The sequence below is a fragment of the Colobus angolensis genome, unplaced genomic scaffold (assembly GCF_000951035.1).
Source record: "Colobus angolensis palliatus isolate OR3802 unplaced genomic scaffold, Cang.pa_1.0 Scaffold410, whole genome shotgun sequence".
Taxonomy (NCBI): Eukaryota; Metazoa; Chordata; class Mammalia; order Primates; family Cercopithecidae; genus Colobus; species Colobus angolensis.
Window position 1 is genome coordinate 920028 of NW_012117489.1, and position 23294 is coordinate 943321.

Here is a 23294-nt window from a genome sequence, read left to right on the forward strand (position 1 = left end):
GAAACTGAGACGCCCAACTTTTCAGTGCAGCTATTAACAATGAGATATGTAAACACAGGCCAATCATTCATCCTGCCAACTCTGCTTTCTCCAACTTTCAAAAATAATCTCTGCTACCTCTCTGAACTTTCTTTGTAATATACACACACCCACACTCACACACATGTGTACAAATGCATATAAATCCAGGAAAAGTTTTTGAAAAGTAGAAAGGGAAACATAACTACACAGGCTGATCATTAAGTGTCTCCTGACATTATCTCTAAATAGAGATCTGGCTGTGCCAGCTACAATAATTAAATTTACAACTATAAACATCCTCTACAAAACCACGTCTATTGGATGAAATAACCTTAAATACAGTGGTTCTCTCCAGGTCTTATTAATTAAACGAGCCCTTTTTTAACAGAGGGTCAATGGTAAGTTAGTCTAGGTCACATCAATCATCACAAAAGTGATTAACAATTTAAGAAAGTTGTATCTAACAGTTTATGTGAATAAATACATGTAAACAATATAAATACACCGACATAGATACAAATGTACAAGGAAGTGACTTAAAAAATAAGAACAAAGGTAATGAAAAATTGGCAAGAGTTTCAAAGGACACAACAGGTACAGAGAATCAATGTGTCCTCTTAACTCAGTTTTGAAAACTCAACTACATTCACAGGAAGAACTGGGCTATACTTCGGGTGGAGGCTCAAGAGGACTGAGATTCTGATTTACTCCAAAACCTATTAGAAAACTTTTTGTTTTTTCAGGTATAGTTCTTACTATAATATTAGTTCCTATGTTATTTGTGAGAAGGATAAAAGGGTTGAAAGGTGCTGGTGAGTCAGAAGTTATGTTTGTCATATGCTTATATGGCAATGAATAAAAAGGTAGTAAGAGAAATGGATCCCATCAAATCTTGGGCTGAAGTCCACATGAGAAGGCAGCAAAGGAATAGAAAATCTTGTCCAAAATAAACCTATCTGATAGGGAAGGTGAGCAGTGACCGCTCTATTTCATGCAGGCACCTACTATATCAAAACTCACAAATCACTTGGGTGAAAAAAGGGGGGAAATAGCTATGATGTCACTGTAGAATTGCCTAGAACGGTGGAGAATATTAATAATAATAAATGACTAGAGAGAAAAAACAGCATTGATACAGAGGGAAAATAAGAGAATTATCTAAGAAACTGGCTACACACCCTAGAGTTAATTATTAACAAGGAAGGTATAAGGTACATGGATGTGCTTTGGTCAAGAAATAGGCTGAGGCAGACATCCAGGCCTTCATGACTCAGCGAGCTTAGGACATAGGCACATACTCCACTTGTTAAATAACCTGTTTGTGTAAGTTCATACTTGCTTCTAAGCCATTTTGTCTGTTAAAGGTAAAATTGCCCGGCTGATGCTGTGCATTGGGGGCTAGGTTCAGCACGGGTCAGCATGGCATGGCATGGCTTGGCTCTTGCACCTAGAGAAAAAGAGGTACCACAATTGTCCATCTTGCAGACGAACAGAAGGGAGCCAGGGTACCGCATGGCTTGACATGGCTCACATTCATGCCCAGAGGGAAGAAGTCAAGCTGCTGACGCTGAAGACAAGGGAGAGCTGGCTGCATGGCTGTGTGTGGGAGCAGCCAGAGCGCCAGAGCTGGCTGCTGAGAGGAGCTGTGGAGCTGAAGCAGACAGCCAAGATAAAGGCGGACAGTGTGAGAGAGCTGTTGATGAGAGAGCTGCTGAATAAAACCATATTCACCTGCCTATGCCCCGTCGGGTGTTCTTTTAGCTATCTGCCCATCTACCCACTCCCCTTGGACCTTGGCTGGGGCTCAAACCTGACCCTGGACCTTACAATTGGCATAGTCATGGCATGACAGAAGGGTAAGATAACAACAGATTTCAAGAAAGCAGATTTTGCAATTTTACAACAAATGATAAAAGTTAAGAACTCAGCTCTGGAGTTGGACTAACTGGATCTGAATTCTGGCCCTGGCACTTAGCTGTGTGATTACAGGCAAATTACTCAAACTTTATGGGTCTCAGTTTCTTCACCTGTAAAATAAGGGAAATTGTATTATCTCAAATCTCTTCTAGGACTGTTATAAGAAATGAAAAAGAAGTAGCTGATATTCATTGAACATTTATGTGAGAAAATGTTCTAAACATTAAATGTATTTGCTTATATATATATATTCTTCACAGCTGCATGAAATCAATTCTATTAACCCTATTTTTACAGGTGAAAAAAATGGAGTGTTCAATTAATAGCAGCTTTATTTCATAACTTTAAATTACAAACAGAGAGGTGGTATCAAGGAAGAAAATTTACAAAAAAAAAGATGTCATAAAAAAAATCACAACTAGCATCAATGAAGAAAATGGAGTAAAGAAGAAAAACAAATGTGCTACACAGAGAGTTCCATGATGTACTCGAATTTCAAAAGAACATGAATAAAAATAAGAGATATTTAAGAAGGATAATTTTCTTACAGGTCTAGATTCTAAATGAGATGAAGCTGACAAAAAGCTATTTCATATCTACACATTATCAGAAAAAGAAAGAGGAAGACCAATTACATGGAGCAAATGAAATAAAGTTCAAGTGACAGAGAAAATAGAGCTTCTCAGATTTCTTCATCAAGAATATACTTCAAGTGTTTCCTTAATAACTTTTTCTCTTTCTACTGACTCCTTTGTCATAGTCTATATACATACTCGATTATTTCCCATTTAGTTTAAAACTGAAACAACACAAAACACTTCTCCCCTTTCTTCTCATTCTCTTTTCTTTCCCTGCCTCACTGCTAAAAAGAGTAGCTTATATGTATTTCACCCTACCTTTTTCATCCCCAATTCTCTCTTTAACACAAAACAATAGTATCCATCCCCAGTCCCTTAACATCTTAAAACAAAACAAACAAACAAAAATTCCTAGGTGCAAAATGTAATAAATTCCTTTCAGGATTCATTGATTTGACTTTTCTGAATATTTGCCATCATCGTCCATGCTCTTTGAAACTCTCTTTCTTCCTTGGTACTTTGCTGGTTTTCTCGCCACCTCTCTAGACAATCTCTCCTCTCTTCTTTGCTTCTCTCTTTGCCCAGCTCTAAATATTGGTGGTCTGTTATTTCATCCCTTCCATTTCACTAAGATGATATACATTCTTTTAATTTAATAATCCTTTATGCTCTACTTTGGGCACAGTTCCAGGTGCCCTTAACTCTCCAGCACTTAGCAGAGAAATCTTCCCAAGAACAAGAAGTAAAAAAAAATTAACTTCTCTTTTTTTTTAATAAAAAGTCACTGTTTAACCTAGACCATTGCTTTCTCATTAGGAATTTGCCTTCCTTCGGGATTCCCAGTAGGCCTCATTTGTAACACTACTTATTTGGTTTCTTAATATCTCAACTTCCCTCTTCTTTCTCCTAAGAGGTTTGACCAGACACACAACAAAAGCTCTTGGTTCCTCTTTTGCTTCCTCAGGGGCTTGTCTGTCAATACCTATGCTGACTGCTAAGCCGTCAGAATTCACTCTCCTGTCTCATCCATCAGGACAATTAGGAATGACTTCTACCTTATTCTCTGTTGGGTTACAAGAGGTCTTTCAACTATTAACCAAAGTGCCTGATGTTTACAATTTTCCCTCAGCTCAGAAAATGCTTGCAGATCTCTAGGATCATTGATTTAAATCCATGAAAACAAAGATAGTTAAAAACACAACAATCCCAAAGAGACCATTCTGAACTAGAGACAGAATTATCTTTTGAAATTTCAAAGAATTTGTTTATACAGGGAAATATTATGTCTGTTTCCTCAGAACTCTAGAAAGAAGGGAAAACATACTTGCTCAAGAATCAACCATTAAGCATAAAAAAAGTCTTACGCCTGAAATCTTTAAAATAATTTCCTTTCTGTCTGATAACCTCCCCAACATCAACAGTGTCTACCATACAATCTTGCACTGAATTACTCTATGCAAATTGCAGTCCTAGATTTTTAAGGTACCTGCCATCTCTCCATTGTTACAATTCCTACTAGTGGTATAGTATACTTCTTTTGTACAAGCTAGTGCTAAATAGACTTGGAGCATTTAACTAAAACTCACTGACACGGGGTTTTGAGCTCTAACAGCACCTAATTTCACCCAAACCCCAGCTTGTTAATTCTTTCACATTTCCAGCATTTCAGCTATCTTGAATTACTCTAAGCCTAACATTTATGTTATGAGTAGTAAGGGATCTGAGTAGGTCATTTGAATTTTAGATTGATTAGTTCTTATTTCATAAAAATCATGTCTAGTTGCCATACCTTGCCATCTAAGAACTGTACATAAAGTTCATTAACCTCCCATGAAACTTTTAAAATCAATTCATAAATCTGCATTACAGATTCAATAGCACTCATAAACTATTCAAAAATGCTCCCACAGATTGGCTGACATTAATGCCTCTAAATACTCAGTTGGATCCCACAATAACATACTTTAAACAAATTTTGGTTTTGGGCAAAATATTTTCCCAAGTTTCCAGAAAAATAAAACATTATATAATATGATCATATAATTTATCATCCAAATGGGACAGTATTCAGAGTAAAAAGAGCACTATTAATCACACAAAAATGACAAGCATAAACCAGAACTGTGCCAGGTATACAAGGATAGAAGGTCCCCCTCTATACAAAGCCATTTGCACTAAACAGAATCTTTTATATATATATATATACACACACACACACACACACACACACACATATATATACACTTTAAGTTCTAGGGTACATGTGTACAACGTGCAGGTTTGTTACATATTTATACATGTGCCCTGTTGGTTTGCTGCACCCATTAACTCGTGGTTTACATTAGGTATATCTCCTAATGCTATCCCTTCCCCATCCCCCCACCCCACAACAGGCCCCAGTGTGTGATGTTCCCCACCCTGTGTCTTTGTTCTTCTCAAGGAGAGATCTAAAATCTAATGAAATTAACCCAAAAAGAAGTCAGTGAATACATGTTCAGAAAGGATAGCTGAGAGAACTCTGTACAAAGATGAGAGCACAGATTTAATTCAGACTAGAATAAAAACCAAACTCTATATGGGGTTTTAAAACACGGCCCCCAGATTTGTTGACGCTCCTCATTAAGAGGTGTGGTCTCGTCTCCTACTCTTGAATCTGGTCTCTTTGAACACTTAATCAAGAGTAGGTAAAAGCAGCGCTGTGCCAGTTTTGGGCCCAGGCCTTGAAATATTGGCAGCTTCCACTCTGTTTATTTTGGCAGTACTGATGAGATCATCTAATCCTTAGTGGTATTTCTGCCTGCTTGATCTATCAATTACTGACAAAGTGGTGTTGAAATCACAATCACCACAGTGGATTTGTCCATTTCACCTTTCGGTTCTATCAATTTTTGCCTCACGTATTTTGACACTCTGTTGTTTGGTGTGTACACAATAAAGTCGGTTGTCTTCTTGGAGAACTGAGCTCTTTATCATTATGTAATGCCTCTCTTTAACCTTGATGTTCTTCTGAATCATCAGAAGTACTTGCTTTGTCTGAAATTAACACAGCTACTGCAGCTATGTTAATTTTTTAAGACAGTATCTCACTCTGTTGCCCAGGCTGGAGTGCAGTGGGGCGGGATCTTGGCTCACTGCAACCTCTGCCTCCAGGTTCAAGCAATTCTCCTGCCTCAGCCTCTTGAGTATCTGGGACTACAGGTACACGCGCCACCATGGCTGGCTAATTTTTGTATTTTTTGTTAGAGACAGGGTTTCCCCATGTTGCCCAGGCTGGTCTTGAACTCCTGATCTCAAGTAATCTGCCCACCTCAGCCTCCTAAAGTGCTGAGATTATAGGGATAAGGCATCACACCCGGCCTTCCAGCTATCTTTTAATTTGCATTAACATGGCATATATTTCCCTATCTTTTTGCTTTTAAACTGCATCTTTATATTTAAAGGATAGTTCATAGATAAAATATAGTTGGGTCTTAATTTTTAATCCATCCTGACAATCTCTGTCTTTTAATTGGTGTATTTAGACCAATTACATTTTAAGTGATTCTGATATACCTGTATTAATATCTGTCATGTTTGTAACTTATCTGTTCATTGTTTTTGTGCTCTCTCACTTTTCACATACCCCCTTGATTCAGTAGGAAGGAAAGGAGAGAACCCTATCCCAGAGAGCGCAAAAATTCACACCTACGAAACTTGAGGGAGGGTGCCAAAGCCTGGGGAGACTCACGTGTGACCCACCAGCAGATTCCAGTAAAATGAGAAAACTACGGGTCCTACCACATCTCAAAAAATAAAATAAAATTAGCTCCTTCATTTGGTTTAAAACACAGCAAGCTCTTTCTCACCTCAGGGCCTGGCATGAAACACTCTTGTGCCTGCTCTTTACCTGCTTGGTGACATCTCCTCCTTCAGATCTATGCATAAATGTCTTCTCCTCAACAAGGCTTCCATTTCCATCCATCTAATGTATATTTACTACCTATACCCCTCTCTTATGCAAATACACATAACCCACTACTCTCTGTCTTAATTCTTCCTCAGCTCTCTTTTCCTTTACATAATTTACAATTACAGATGTGTCTGCTGACTTAATTAATTTGTCTCCCCCACTGGATAACATGCTTAATAAAAACAGGGGCCCTGTCAGTTCTGTTCACCACTACGTCAGTTTTGTTCACCACTACACACCTATTGCCTGGCCCACTCAGCCCACAGAACACAGTAGAGAGTTACTACAACCTCAAAAGCAATGCACTATTTTAAATAGACACTGCCTCCATGCATTTCTTGTTACGACCAGGGTTTCTCAATCTCAGCACTAATGTCATTTTGGGCCGAATAATTCTTTGTTGCAGGAGACTGTCCTGTTCATTCAGAGGATATTTCCCAGCATCTCTGGCCTCTACCCACTACATGCCAGTGACACCACCACTCCTCAAGTTGTGAAAGCCAAAAATGTCTCCAGACACCATCAAATATATCCTGGCAAACAAAATTATCCAGTAGTTCAGAACCACTGGTTTAGACTAGAAATGCTGCTTCCCTACCGTCCTGGTTTAAACAAAAGGACGACAGTAACAATAAAGCACCTCAGGAACACGGGTATGCTTTAACCTGCAGTCAGTCATATCCTTCCCCGAGTCCACCTCAAAAACCACTTTGGCAGAGAGGTTTTAGGAGTCCTCACATTATGACTTTCAATTATTTCAGTAATTGAACATTTCTACACTAACTCTTTAAAGAAAAAAATTCCAAAGAATGCCTCCATTTCCACCAGATGGGCATAGCTGACACATGACTACAATGCTAACAACAGCAAATATCACTGACTGTATTAAGGGTCTCCTGTCCAAATGATCAAAGAACCCTGATAATACACATGGCTAAGAGCAGTCAATATGTTTAAACACTGTCTAATAGGAAAGTTATTCCAGTACAATTTAGTCTAATAATTAAAATCATCTTCTTGCTTAAACAATATCCCCACTGTCACTTTCATCAAAAAGATTAAGCACTGTTTGTTTATCTGCTGCAAGCTAAATGAAACCAGCTGTACCAACGAACCAGACTCTAATGTCTGCATTCTTCTTCTACAGGAAGTCAAGCCTGAATCTGCAATTTGAGTAGGCTTTAGGGCTTAAAAATAAAACAAAATTAGCAGATGTTGGTGGGTGGGCTATTATCCTCCTTGGACTAGGTAAGGATAGGAACCCTACTTTTCAAACTTCCACCTATACACAGATCTGAAGGAACACAGATCGGAAAATCCCACATAGCGAACTGCATTTACTCTGTTAGCTTTTCTTCACTCAGTTTCTCCTGTTATACATTGTAACGCTGTATTTTGTTCATTAAAGTATAAAACTAACACTGATTGTATTATACTGTGATGTTATTTTCATACTCTTGATTAAACAGTGTGATTACAGGCTTGATCTTTGAAGTGAGCTGTAATAATAAGCTTTGGCCCATGAGCCCAAAGTCTAAAAGAAGTCAGAGCAGACCTAATGAGAAACAGAGTGGGCCTCAGTAGCATCCTACAGCAGAGCTTGTAAAATGTAATCAGACCGGTGTCTCTTTGCAGGAAGCTCCCACTTGTGGGCAGCTAACCTCTCAGGACTCTGAAGTCCACATGACAGTCTAGGTGTCAATACTTAAGATGGCAGCTTCAATGAACCAGGAGTCTAGTGTTTTCCATCTGGGGATTACTGACTTCTAGAATTCTTCAAACTCTTCCTGATAGTGTTTCAATGAAGTTGACCTTCAGTGCAAGCAGTAAGAACTGCATCTTTAATCTCACATATTCTGAAAAGGTGGTTAACTGCTGCTGCCTTTCTTCTTGCACTTCTGCTTGTTTTAATTAATAGCATTTCTTCCCTCTATTTCTCCTGGGGATTTGAAGAGCTCTTTGAACTGTATTTAGTGTATTTCAGTATTGGTTTGGTGTAGTCTCTCAATTTATGAGGTCATTTAATTCAAGTTCAATTATTCAGTACAAATTGGCAGGATGAAATGCTAAAAGAAGATTGGCACTTTCAATCACATAAATCTCATGTTACGTCAAGTGAGCAAATTCCTTCATTGTTCTCATTGACCTCTGAGATAACAATTTATGGCTGGCACAAACCAGTGTGGGCAGGCTTTTATTTAGCAGGCTCCTGCAGAAGTAAGGCTTTGGCATCTTCACCTCAACAGGAACTAAACATAAAAAGAGAAAGTGACCAGAGATCAGGATCATCTGTGGGACAACTTAGTCTGAATACTCCAGTTCTAGAAGCAGAACAAAGAGCAAGCTGTTTTTCCTCTAAATGGTATGTGAAGTCTGAGAAAACCAAAAGCAGCTACAGACTCACATACCCCCTAGATTCAGTAGCAAAGAAAAGAGGGGACCCTGTCCCAGGGAGAGCAAAGACTCATACCTACTCACTACTTGAGGTAGGGTGCAGAACCTGGGGGACTCAGGTGTGATCTACCAGCAGATCAAAGTACATTGAGGAGAATATGGGCCCCACTATGTCTCAACTTTAGGTCTTGAAGTTGTGAGAGGCAGTAGCTCTTATTTTCAACAACCAGGTATTCATGGGTGCCCATGCATAAGCAAACCACCAATCCTCCCAGATTATATTGCTTAAAGTCAATTCCACTTCAATACTCAAACAAAACACTTTTGTCTAACCAAAACTACCACAATAATCAAAGTGAATCTGTTTACTTTTACTTTATGACCCTCAGAGTTCAACAAATTTAGTGCACAGTCTGATAACCAATGAGTGAAAATCTCAATATATTTGCTTGGGGAGAAGGAGCAAGCCTCAAAAGGCAACAGTGCCAAGGATTCACAAAGACACATAGTGATGAGGGAGGCTTGATTTGAAAGTACACAAAGATGTGGCTTCTAAACTCAATCAGTGGCCACTGGAGAGAACACATTTAAAATACTTTAGTCGCCATCATCTCTCTTCACTCCTTTTGAAACCCCACACCATTTTACCTGGGCATTTTTTTTTTTTCTTAGACAGAGTCTCACTCTGTCACCCAGGCTGGAGTGCAATGGCACGTTCTCAACTCACTGCAACCTCTGCCTCCCAGGTTCAAGTGATTCTCATGCCTCAGCCTTCCGAGTAGCTGGGATTATAAGTGCATGCCACCACACCCAGCTGACTTTTGTATTTTTAGTAGAGACGGGGTGTCACCATGTTGGACAGCCTGGTCTCGAACTCCTGGCCTCAGGTGATCCACTCACCTTGCCCTTGCAAAGTGTTGGGACTGCAGGCATGAGCCACTGTGTTACTTGGGCCTTTCTCACTACATTCTAGCTTATATCGAATCTAGTATTAATACATCTTCATTTATACAGAATTACGTATGTATTTGTACCATCTCCCTTCAAGATTAAGTTTCCCGAGGGCAGAATCCTCATCTGAATCACCTCTTTTTCACCGACAGCACAAAAAAGGCATAATTATAAACAATATAATGAATATTCATCATTAGTTGAATAAGTTCAAAAAATATTAACACGTCCCCGAACATACAGAAGTCCTTGGTAAACTGCGAGGTAAAAAGATGATTTCAAGGTGCTGAATTAAAGACATTTTAAAACGCCATATATTTTAATTTTTCAAAGTATTATATAATGCATAATTTTTAATCCTATATTAAATGCTACAAGAATTTAGAAGAGAGAACATAATCAGAAAATCAAACCAGAAGAGAGATCAGCGGTCAGAATGATAATTGCCACCCCCCATCTAAACATAAAAACAGAGAGAGAGAGATAAAAAGACAGTGAAAGACAAAGAGACAGAGAGACAGAAGAAATCCGGAGAACACTGATCAAAAACCAAAAACTTTCTACTCAAATATGAGAATGTGGTAAGTTCAAAGCTTTTTCTTAAAAGTATATTTGTGGCCAGGTACGGTGGCTCACGCCTGTAATCCCAGCACTTTGAGAGGCCCAGGCAGGCGGATCACCTGAGGCCAGGAGTTTGAGACTAGCTTGACCAACATGGAGAAATCCTGTCTCTATTAAGAATACAAAAAAATTAGCCAGACATGGTGGCACATGCCTGTAATCTCAGCTACTCGGGAGGCAGAGGCAGGAGAATCGCTTGAACGCAGGAGGCGGAGGTTGCGGTGAGCCAGTGTCGCACCATTGCACTCCAGCCTGGGCAACAAGAGCGAAACTTGGTCTCATAAAAAAAAAAAGGCATATTTGTGAGTTTTGTATGTTGATGTGAACAGGGTCAACTAGCCATTTGTTAGAAACCAAGCTCATTACAAAGCAGACTACCTGTATAGGAATCTCAGTTAACTTCTCCCCAGTGTATGTGTTCCTACATGGATAAGAGATCCAAAAGAATCAAGAATAATTAAAAACCCTTTCTAATCCTCCTCAAGTTTCTAAACTATGCCTAATAGCAACTACTCCACAATAAAGAATTACACACACCAGCTGGACATGGTTGCTCATGTCTGTAATCCCAACATTTTGGGAAGCCAAGGTGGGTGGATCACTTTAGCTCAGGAGTTCAAGACCAGTCTTGGCAACATGGCAAAACCCCGTCTCAACCAAAAAAATACAAAAAATTAGCTGGGTGTGGTGGCATCTGTCTGTAGTCCCAGCTACTTGCGGGGGCTAACGCGGGAGGATTGCCTGAGCCTGGGAGGCAGAGGTTGCAGTGAGCCAAGATGGCACGCACTACCGGACTCCAGCCTAGGTGACAGAGTCAGGCCCTGTCTAAAAAATAAAAAAAAAATTACACAAATCTCTTGATGGGGGTAACAAATATCCTTTGCTTATATTGCTTTAAAAAGAACCAATAGGTAAAGGATGAATGACACATATTACAGGCTGAAAAAGAACAACACTGTCATGAAAGAAATGCCAAGTTAGTGATGTTTGACACTAGTAAGTGTTATGGATTGAACTGTTCAAAAAGGTATGTTGAGGTTCTGACCCCAAGCACCTCAGCATCTCAGAACACAATTTTTTTTGAAATGAGGCCTTTATGGAGGCAATCAAAATGAGGTCATTAGGGTGGACCTTAATCGAATATAACTCATGTCCTGACAGAAGGGAAAAACTTGGACACAGAGACAGACAGACAGACACACACACACACCCACACTCACATATACACACTGGAAGAATGCCATGTGGAGAAGAAGGCAACAACAGGGGTGATGCACCTGGAAGCCAGGAAAGCCCAAGATTGCCAGCACACCAGCAGAAGCTAGGAGAGAGGCATGGAACAGATTCTCCCTAACAACCCTCAGAAGGAACCCACCCTGCAGACACCTTGATTTCAGACTTCTAGCCTCTACAACTGAGAAAATACATGTAGTTTAAGCCACCCAGATTGTAGGACATTGTTATTGCAAGCCCTAGCAAACTAATACAATGAGGCTTACGGTAAAATCCAAACATGACAGCTGTAAACCAACAAATATGTGTAAAATGCTCACAAACTGAAAATCACAAGTATCTCTACAAATGCCAGACAGCTTCACTGCAAGATAATGAGAGCTGTTCTTGGGGAGGATGCTAAAGATTATGTTTAAAGATGGCAGTTGGCATGCACACATTTATGGGAGAATGGTGAGGAGTATTGGAACAGGGATCCCAACAATTAGTTGGCTATTTAAATTATGTAGCACTATAGGGACACTCCAAACTTAGCTCTCAAGTCCTGCAATATGACATGTAGCTGTTATTCTTCAGCCTGACTTAGCCACCTTAATGCAAGCAAAGCCAGACAGCCTGTCATCTCTTAAAGCAGGTGAGTAGGCAATGGCTTTCATCTCCACTTGGAGGAAATTAAGTACTATATGTGACCAGGAGGCTTGAAACTGTACTGAAGGCATTCTTCAATTCCAGGAGCTTTTTGGCAGAATCTTTAGGGTTTCCCAAGTATAGAATCATATTGTCAACAAAGATGGATAATTTGACTTGTTTTCTTATTTGGATGCCTTTTATTTCTTTCTCTTGCCTGATTGCTCTGGCTAGGACTTCTGGTACTACATTTTAATAGGAGTGGCGAGAGTGGGTATCCTTGTCTTTTTCCAGTTCTTTTTTTTTATTATTATTATACAAAAATTGGCCCGGCTAGTTTTTTGTATTTTTTAGTAGAGACGGGGTTTCACCGTGTTAGCCAGGATGGTCTCGATCTCCTGACCTCGTGATCCGCCCGTCTCGGCCTCCCAAAGTGCTGGGATTACAGGCTTGAGCCACCGCGCCGGGCCTTTTTCCAGTTCTCTAGGGGAATGCTTCCAGCTGTTGTCAGTTCAGTATGATGCTAGCTGTGGGTTTGTCATAGGTGGCTCTTATTATTTTGAGCTATGTTCCTTCAGTGCCTAGCTTATTGAGGGTCTTCATCATGAAGGGATATTGGATTTTATCAAAGGCTTTTTGCAAATCGACTGAGATGATCAAATGGTTTTTGTTCTTAATTCTGCTGTGTGGTGAAACACATGTATTGATTTGTGAATTCTGAACCAACCTTGCATCTCAGGAATGAAGCCTACTTGGTTGTGGTGAATTATCTTTTTGATGCACTGCTGGATTTGGTTTGCTGGTATTTTGTTGAGGACTTTTGTGTCTAGTTGTTCATATCAGGATGATGCTGGCTTCATCATCCTCGATGACAGGGCAGTGTCCATCTTTCTCGGTTTTTTGCAATAGTTTCAGTAGAATTGATACCATCTCTTTTCTGTACTTCTGGTAGAACTTGGCTATGAATCAATCTAGTCCTGGGCTTTTTTTGGTTGGTAGGTTTTTACTACTAATTCAATTGTGGAGCTTGATATTGGTCTGTTCAAAGTTTCCATTTCTTCCTGATTCAATCTTGGGAGGTTATATGTTCTAGAAATTTACCAATTTCCTCTAGATTTTCTACTTTGTATACATAGAGTTGTTCCTAATAGTCTCTGACAATCTTTCGTATTTCCATGGGATCAGTTGTAATGTCACCTTTGCCATTTCTCATTGTACTAATTTGGATCTTCTCTCTTCCTTTAGTTAGTGTTATATTGATCTTTATCCTTTCAAAGAACCAACTTTTGGTTTCAATGATTTTTAACATATTTTTAGGTCTCAATTCCAGTCAGTTCTGCATTGATTTTAGTTATATCTTTTCTTCTTCTGGTTTTGGGGTTAGGTTGTTCTTGTTTTTCTAGTTCCTCTAGGTGTGATGTTAGTTAATTTAAGATCTTTCTAACTATTTTTTTAGGTAGGCATTTAGTGCTGTAAACTTTCCTCTTAACACTGCTTTTCCTGTATCCCAGAGATTTTGGTATGATATGTCTCTGTTTTCATTTATGTCTAAGAATTTTTTGACTTCTGCTTTAATTGTATCAAAAGTCATTCAGGAGCAAGTTGTTTAATTTCCATGTAATTGTGAAGTTTGGGGAAATCTTCTTGGTATTGATTCCTATTTTTATTCCATTCTGGTCTAAGAGTATGAATGGTATAACTTTTTTTTTTTAATTTATTGAGATTTGTTTTATGACTGAGTATGTGGTCATCTGTCCTAAATGCAAATAAGAAGAATGTATATTCTGTGGTTAATGGGGGTGGCGTATTCTGTAGATGCCTATTAGGTCCAGTTGGTCAGGAGTAGAATTTAAGCCCAGAATTTCCTGTTAGTTTTCTGCCTTGATGATCTGTCTAATGCTGTCAGTGGGTTGTTGAAGCCCCTACTATTATTGTGTGGCTAAGTCCTTTTGTAGGTCTACAAGTAATTTTTTCAGGAATCTGGTTGTTCCATTGTTGCATGCATATATATTTAGGATAGTTAAGTCTTCTTGTTGAATTGAACACTTTATCATTATGTAACGCCCTTCTTTCTCCTATTTTATTGTTGTTGGCTTACAGTCTTTTATCTGATATAAAAATAGTGACTCCTGCTCTTGTTTGTGTTCCATTTGAGTGACAGATCTTTCTCCAATCCTTTACTCTGAGCCTACTGGTGTAATCACATGTGAGACAGGTCTCTTGAAAGCAGCAGAGAGATAAGTCTTGTTTGTTTTTTTTTCTTAATCCAACTTACAATTCTGTGCCCTTTAAAAGTGTGAGGTTTAGTCAGTCTATATTCAAAGTTAATATTGATATATAGTGTTTTGAGCCTATCATGAAGTTGTTACTTGGTTGCGTTACAGTTTCTATTTTGTGGTGGCTTTACAGAATCTGTGGGTCATGTGCTTATGTGTGTTTTTGTGGTAGTGGGTATTGTTCTTACATTTGCATGTTTACCCCTTAAGGATCTCTTGTAAGGCTGATCTAGTGGTAAGAAATTCCCTTAGTGCTTGCTTGTCTGGAAAACATTTTATTTCTCCTTTGCTTATGAGGCTTAGCTTGGTGGGATATGAAATTCTTGGCTGAGATTTCTTTTCTTTAAGAATGCTGAAAACAGGCTCCCTAACTCTCCTGGCTTGTAAGGTTTCTGCTGAGAAATCCGCTGTTAGCTTAATGGTGTTCCTTTTATATGTCATCTTGCCTTTTTCTCTGTAACATTTTTTCTTTAGCATTGACCTTAGATATCCTGGTAAGTATGTCTTGGTGATGTTCATTTTACATAGTATCTCACAGATGTTCTCCAGACTTTTTGAATCTGGATATCTACCTCTCTAGCAAGATTAGGGCATTTTTCTGGGATTATTCCCTCAAATAAGTTTTGCAGGTTGTTTACCTTTTCTCTGTCACACTCAGGAATGCCAATAATTTATAGGTTTGATCACTTTACATTATCCCATATTTCTCAAAGACTTTGTTCATTAAAAAACATGGTTATCTTTGTCTGGGTTAGTTAAAAAGATTGGTCTTCAAGCTCTGAAATTATTTCTTCCACTTGATCTAAACTATTGAAGCTTTCAACTGTTTTCTTTTCTCTTTTTTTTTGAGACAGTCTTGCTCTGTTGCCCAAGCTGGAGTGCAGTGGCGTGATCTCAGCTCACTGTAACCTCCGCCTCCCAAGTTCAAGCTATTCTCATGCCTCAGCCTCTGGAGTAGCTGAGATTATAGGCATGCACCACCACACCCAGCTAATTTTTGTATTTTTAGTAGAGACGGGGTGTCATCATGTTGTCCAGGCTGGTTTCAAACTCCTGACCTCAGATGATCTGCTCACCTTGGCCTCCCAAAGTGCTGGGGTTACAGGCGTGAGTCACTGTGTCTGGCCTCAATTGTACTGAAATTCCTTAAGTGAGCTTTTCAATTCTACAAATGCTGACTGATTTCCTTTTAAGATGTTAGATCTCTTTCTTCATTTCCTGGATTGATTTAGAAGTTTCTTTGTGTAGATTTTGAATCATGTCTTGGATCTCACTGAGTTTCCTTGTAATTCATGCTTTGAATTATTTATCTGTCATTTCTGAGTTTCCACTTTGGTCATGAATTATTGCTGGAGAGTTACTGTGATCCTTCAGTGGTGTCATGACATTCAGATTTTTCACAATAACAGAATTCTTGTGCTGGTTCCTTCTCATCTGGAGATACTGGCACTATAATTTTTGTAATTATTTTTGTACAGATAGGATTTTTTCTTTTTCTTTCTCTGTAATATTATTGATGTGTTTTTTTTTTTTTCTTTCCCTTTCCCTTCTCCCCAGTCCCTCTGTGTTGTGACTGCAGAGGATGCTGGGTAGGATCTTTTGGCTTTGCTTCTATAGCCCTATTCATTTCTATCAGCAGCTTTTATATAGGGCTGTTCAGTTTGACCCAGAGCCAGTGGATGGCACTTACGGGTAAGAACCTACTGCAGCCGACGTGGCTGGATATATACTTGATCCTTATTTATGGGGAGATGCTCTCTGTTGCCTTAGGCAATGGGCTGATCTGTGGAGTCCATAGTGTTCTGAGTTCCATTCTCAGTCCTGGGGGGGCAGGAGGCAAGATGGTCATCCCCTGATGGCAGGCAACAAGCACCAGCACTGGAGAATCCAGTGGAAAACCACCAAGCACCCAGAGGTGTGCCTAAGCATGAAGCTGGGAAACATCCGCAGCCCCAAGCCTGTGCAGAGGAAGTGGAGGCAGCCTAAACTCCTAATCCAGGAGCGTAAGTACTCCAGATCCCTGGAGATTTGCCAGGGCATGGAGGAAAGAGGACCCTGCTACACCAGAGTTTTTGTGTAGAAAGGGTGAGGCAGCTTAGACTGCCATTCCAGGTGAACTGGTGCTCCAAATGCCTGGAGATCTGCCTGGGTGTGGAGCACAGAAGGCCCAGCTGCACCATGGTCTCTGCACAGGAAAGAGTGAGTGACTCATGATGCTGAATCAGGTGAGCAGGTGCTCTAACTGCCTGGAGATCTGCCTGGGTGTGAAGCAGAAAGGGCCCCTCCTGCACCTGGATGTCTGCAAAGGAAGGGTGGGGCAACTGAGGCTGCCAATCCAGGTGAAGTGAGCAGGTGCTTTGAATGCCTGGAGATCTGCCTAGGCATGGAGTGAAGAGGGCTCTGCTATACCAGGATCTCTGGACAGAGGGGGTGGAGCAGTTCAGGATGCAGAACCAGGCAAGCGGGTGCTCCAATCTGCCTGGGTGTGGAATGAAGACAGCTCCCTGCACAATTTTTGCAAACTTTTTTTTATAACTCTCAAAATTAATACTACTACTTTTGACTTCATGGTATTTTTGCCTTACACATATCTTTCTTGATAAGGAATATTTCATCTTCTAAACTTAAGAAACATGAACAAAGAGGTGTAAGACCACACTCCTGAAAATCCTAAGATTACCTAAATTAGCACATAATCAAAATTTCCAACTATGTCTTTAGAATGATCCTTCAGAGAATTGTTCTCTTCTACATCTTCTAATTACTTAAGCTACAATGTCCTAATCTGGTTGGGTGCAGTGGTTCACGCCTGTAATCCCAACACTTTGGATGTCCGAGGCCAGAGGATCACTTAAGCCCAGGAGTTTAAAACCAGCCTGGGCAACACAAGAAAATTCTGTTTCTACAAAAGAATTTTTAAAAAATAGCCAGACATGATTGCATATGCTTGTAGTGCCAGCTACTCAGGTGGCTAAGGCAAGAGGACTGTTTGAGCCCAGGAGGTTGAGAATGCAATGAGCCACTATCAGGCCATTGTACTCTAGCCTGGGCAACAGGGCAAAACACTGTCTCAGAAAAAAAAAAAAAAAGTCCTATCTTCTATAAAGATTTTAAAAAGAGGTAACAGGGCCGGTATAGAAAATTATTTTGCAACATCATTTGGTAGAGTTATAAACTTAAAACAAAGTTTGTGACTTCTGTGGTTGTTGCAGAGACAGCATTAATTTATCTGCAACTACATGTCACTAACTCTGTCCTTAATCAATAAGGGAGAGGAAGGAAGTCAGTCAGAAACACACGAGGACAAGCTTTTTAAGAATCCAAATCTGTGCCCTGACCGCCAGAGAACAATGGAGAGAAAGAAGAAAAGGAGGAGAGAGTTGTTTCTCTATAGAAAATACATGCAGCATGATGCCAAATCAGACAGAAAGAAAAAGAAAAGTTTGCCTTTTTTTTTAAGTAAGAGACTTCTGAAAGATGGAGTAAAAGCTTAATTTAAAAAGACCCCAAGAATGGCCAATACATTTGGCATTGTCAAATCAATATTCCTATTCCCAACACTAAATCTCTATGAGAAATTAATCACATAATTCACCTGGAAATGAATTCTCATTAGACGGTTCCAACTCCTTTGAAAGAAAGAGTAAACAATGTTGTGGGGAGGAGTGTTAAACAGAAAAATAAATTGAACAGTCTGAAAAACTGTTTACTAGCAGAGTACACCAATTCCAATGAGTTTTATACACTTGCCAAAAGAAAAAAAAAAGATACCCTGAGGGAGGAAAATCTATTGTATATTAAATAAGAATTAAATAAAATGCTATTTAGTAATAAGAGGGCTGATACATTGCACATGTGAAATATTCCAAAAATAATGAACTTACTTGCTTTTCCCTTTGTATACTGTAGCATAAGATCCTTCCCCTAGTTTTTCCAGCTTTTCATATGAGTCAGCTTTTCCAAATTTGGGACTTGTTGGCTAAAAATGAAGCACAGGGTAAGCAAAACAGATTATATCAAATTAATTAACAACAAATACCATGATTTTGCTGAGAATGTACAGATTCTCTGTCACTTTTTAAATAACCGTTTTTTCTGGCATACATATTTATTTTTCAAAACAACATAATAAACAGGGTACAAAACTCAAAAAATGCAAATAAACACAATGCAGAATGAAATTATTCCCATAATCTAACCAGGGAACCACTGTTAATATTTTGATATCTGCTCTTCCAGTGCTATCTGTAAGCTGATGATTGCTTTCTTACATAAATGAAATTGCAGGTTTTTTAACCTGACCCTCCCTTTTATTATTCAATAAATTGTGAACTCTTTACATGTTATTACACAATCTTCTAAATTATGAGCTGGCAAACTGTGGCCCATGGGTCAAATCCAGCCCACTACCTGTTTTTGTATATCCCATAAGTTTAGAATAGTTTTTACTTTTTTAATGGTTGAAGGAAACAAAGCAAAACAAGAATAAAATTTCATGATATGTGAAAATAATATGAAAATTAAATTTTAGTGTTCATAAAGTTTTACTGAAACACAGTCATGGTCATTCACTTGTATATTTTTTCATGATTTTTAAACTACAACAGAGCTGTAGTTCCAATACGGATCACATGGCTGACAAAGTTGAAAATATTTACTGTATCCCATTGTAAATCATGATGGTATAATATTCAGCCATATAAAGGTACTCCTCTGATACCTTTTAGTGATAATTCAAACAGAAAATCAGAAGATGTTATCATTCAGCTATCACTAATACAAAATGGAACTCTCTTACATACACATAAATCAATCCTTAAGGCATAGCTGCCACCAAATAACTCTTCCTTAAGACAGGTCACATCCCAACAGGACCAAAAAAAATGCTAAGAGACAGTGACCTCATCACTCTTATTGTGCTCAACTCCCACCCCAACTTTAACTATGGAGCAAGAAAAGGGGAGTGTTGTCCTCCGAGGTGGAGGAGCATTCACCTTCTATTTCAATAAGAAATGATCTATTATTATACTGTTGCTATTAAATAAAAGGGTAATACCAAAGCATATTAGAAAATGGTAATTACACAAGGAATGAAAAATATCTTATTAAAGAAATTTATTCCAATATAAATATATATATATACATATATGTAATTCATAAAAGGTGGCTAATATTTGTAGTACTTCATAAATAACCAACTTCAGAAGTTTAGAACTTGTATTCTTGAAGTTGGGCTTGAACACTACTTTTGATTATACTCCTGTACCACTTACCAAAAAACACACATGTGGGCAACGATTCTGACTCCTACTATTTATTAGGATTTTATGCGGCCAGTTGAATACACGTTTCTTACTTCCTTCCCACCCAAAATACCCCATCATGACTGAAAAGTTATTTTTCAAAAATAATAAATCAGAATTAGAAACAGAAAACAAAAAAGAGTGCCAATATCTAATCAGAAATTTTGAAGAATTCTGAAAGAAGGTAATCAGAATCAAAACTTCAGGGAAAAGTCTGACCATGCAGGAGAAGACTATTAAAGAAAAGAAGCAGGAACCTCTAAGTGAACATGAGACCAATCAACACATAAACAGTTGAGACTGCAGTGTCCTCCCAAGCAAGCTGCAGAGGCATCTGCGCAGGAGATGGCTTAGAGTGTGGTACCTGAGCAGAGCAAGGACTCAAGTAGCCAATACCCAGAGAAAAAGCAATGTCTCCCCATCCCCTAAGCTGTAATCCCTTTCACACAATCGGCAGAGACAATTTACAGAAAATAAAATAAGCTGACAGTGATTGACAAGTACAAATATGAGTATACAACCAAAAATCACAAATCATTTTAGGAAAATCAACATCCTAAAAGAGAAGGATAAAATTCAGTGGGCAGATAAGCTAAAAGCTTGGAAGGCAAGTGGACATTGCAAGTAAGGATAACTTTAAATAGGCCAGGCGCGGTGGCTTACACCTGTAATCCCAGCATTTTGGGAGGCAGAGGCAGGCAGATCACGAGGTCAGGAGATTGAGACCATCCTGCCCAACATGGTGAAACCCCATCTCTACTAAAAATACAAAAATTAGCTGGGCGTGGTGGTGCACATCTGTAGTCCCAGCTACTGGGGAGGCTGAGGCAGGAGAATTGCTTGAACCCCAGAGGCTAAAAAAGTAATAAGCTCAATGGCTGAACAGAATTCTCCCAGAAAAATTAAGGGAGAGGTTGCATCTAAATAGAAAATTTATTCAGCAAACGTATTGTCACAGATTGTAATAGCTGCAAAAAGACAGTTAAGCAATATTTTCAAAATTAAAAGGAAAAATAATTTTGCATAATTAATACTACACTCAAGGCAGTCCCTCAAGTGAAACATGGAAACACAACAATTTTACTACCCACAGAAAAAAATCTAGATATAAAATTATCTCAATGTAAGATGTAGCTGGAGTGATGGGGGGACAAGGCAAGGAACAGTAGGAAAGAAGAGACAAAACCACACTGAGCTTTCTTGAATAAATCAGAATATATTGCAGATACAGATTGAAACTCCAAACACATACCTTTTAGAATGTTTCTTAACCTTTAAAAGGTAATCAGTAAATTGATATAAATAAGGCATACAAATCCCAAACAAATTGGGGAGGGAGGAATGGAAAAAAAAAAATGCAATGACAGAGAAAGAGGGTAAGGAGTGAGAGGTTAGAGGAGAAGGCATATTCAGTAAGAAAGCATGCAAAGTAAAATTTTATAAAATAAGAATAAAGTTAAGTCCAAACAGATCAATGATTACAATAAACATAAATGAATCAACTTCCCTTATTAAAGGAAAAGCTCTCTGATTAAAAAAATTAAAAAAAAGAAAATATAGCAATATGCTATTAAGAAGAGATTTAAAAAGAGTAAATCTGAAAACAAAGGAGTAAGGGAAAAATATAGCTCAATAAGCATTTTTAAAAATAATACCAATAGTAGTATTGATAGCAGACAAGACAGAATTTGCAAAACAATAAATAGATTAAATTAGTATCTCCCATAAAAAATGAATGTTAAAAATCCACCAAGAAGTCTAATAAACTAGTAAACTAGTAAAGGCCAAATAACATAATTTTGAAATGTATCAAACAATTGTTGGTAGCAATAAAGCAAGAATCTGTTGGTGATAATGAAAGACAAGCATACACTACTAATCGAGAGAGCAAGCAAGTAACTAATAATTAAGGGATCTACGGGGCTCAAATATTAGAAACAACAGCTTAATTAATATACATATTCATATATTTACATTCTTTCAAGCACACATTTAAAATTCACCAAAAAATGGTCATAGATTAAGTCACAAAGATGACCTCAATATTGAAAACTGCAAAAACATTTCAAGTTGCTTTTTCTGAACACAAGGTAATTAAATTAGAAATTAAGACTATAATTAACAAAACTGTACTGTATTTGGGATTCCTGCTAAATGAGTAGATTTTAGCTGTTCTTGCCACAAAAACAAAAAATGGGTAACTATATGAGATGATAGACATGTTAATTTGCTTCACTACAGTAATCATTTTACTATCTATATGCATCCCATAACACCATGCTATATAGGTTAGAATCCCTAATCCAAAAACCTTAAAACCAAAATGTTCCAAAAATCTGAAACTTTTTGAACACCAGCACGATGCCACAAGTGGAAAATTCCACACCTGACCTCATGTGACAGGTGCACAAAATTATTTAAAATATTGTATAAAATTACATTCAGACTATGCATATAAGCTATATATGAAACATAAGTGAATTTCATGTTTAGACTTGGGGTCCCCTTCCTAAGATATCTCATGTATATTCCAGAATCCAAAAAAATCTTAAAGCCAAAATACCTCTGTACCAAGCATTTCAGATAGGGGATACTCAATCTGTGTATCTTAAATATATACAACAAATGTTATCTTGTTGAAATAAAAAATTAAAGCTGAATAGTTTAACAACATGGGTTTAAAAAAATCAAAACTTAAAATTCATAAATATGTGACAATGAGAGCATGACCATTTAAGACCTACGGCATGCAGCCAAATCAACACATAAAAGAAAATTTAAATATATGCATATAATAGAAAACAATAAAGCAGTATGATTTAGACTTTTAATGGCAGCTAGAAAAGAAGCAACAAAGAACACAGTAGGAAGAGATTAATAAAGACAATGAAAGATATTTGTAAAATACAAGACAAAAGTATTATAAACATGATTAATCAAACCAAATGCTATTTGTAAAGACCATTAAAACAGATAATTATCTGGAAAGTCTCATTAAAAAGAGAACTAAACACTGGAAATACAAAGAGAACATAACTCAGTTTAAGAACGAATGTTTTTGTTGTCGTTAATTAACCTGGAATACTATAAACAGCTTTATACCAAAATATTCAAAATTTAGTACATACTTTCTAGAAAAAATTAATTACCCAAATTGACCTCAGCAAAATACAAAAACTAAGACACAATAAACAGAATAAATTTACAGAATTAATCTTAAAAATAGAATCTTCCAAGGGCAACTTCTACTAAAATTTAAGAAACAGATATACTAAGTTGTATGAAGCAGATACCATAAAAATATAAAATGCTTCTAACTAGCAAAACCCTATTATCAAAATTAACTAACTAATTAAACAAAAGGCCAAGTATCACAAACATAGGAGCAAAAATTCTAAGAAAATTTTTAAAAATTAATTTCTGC

The 23294-nt window shown here is 38.0% G+C and overlaps 1 protein-coding gene across 3 annotated transcripts in view; it reads right to left on the reverse strand.

Annotated features, from left to right (window-relative positions):
• The window catches only part of CDK14 (cyclin-dependent kinase 14), a 487133-nt gene that overhangs the window by 431154 nt on the left and 32685 nt on the right, over positions 1–23294 (reverse strand). For 2 of the 3 annotated variants that reach the window (XM_011956201.1, XM_011956202.1), the window contains exon 3: positions 18452–18546. The exons of the other annotated variant lie outside the window; for it this stretch is intronic. In XM_011956201.1, coding sequence (XP_011811591.1) covers positions 18452–18546 — 95 coding nt within the window. The remainder of the gene's footprint in view (positions 1–18451; positions 18547–23294) is intronic. 3 annotated transcript variants of the gene reach the window in all.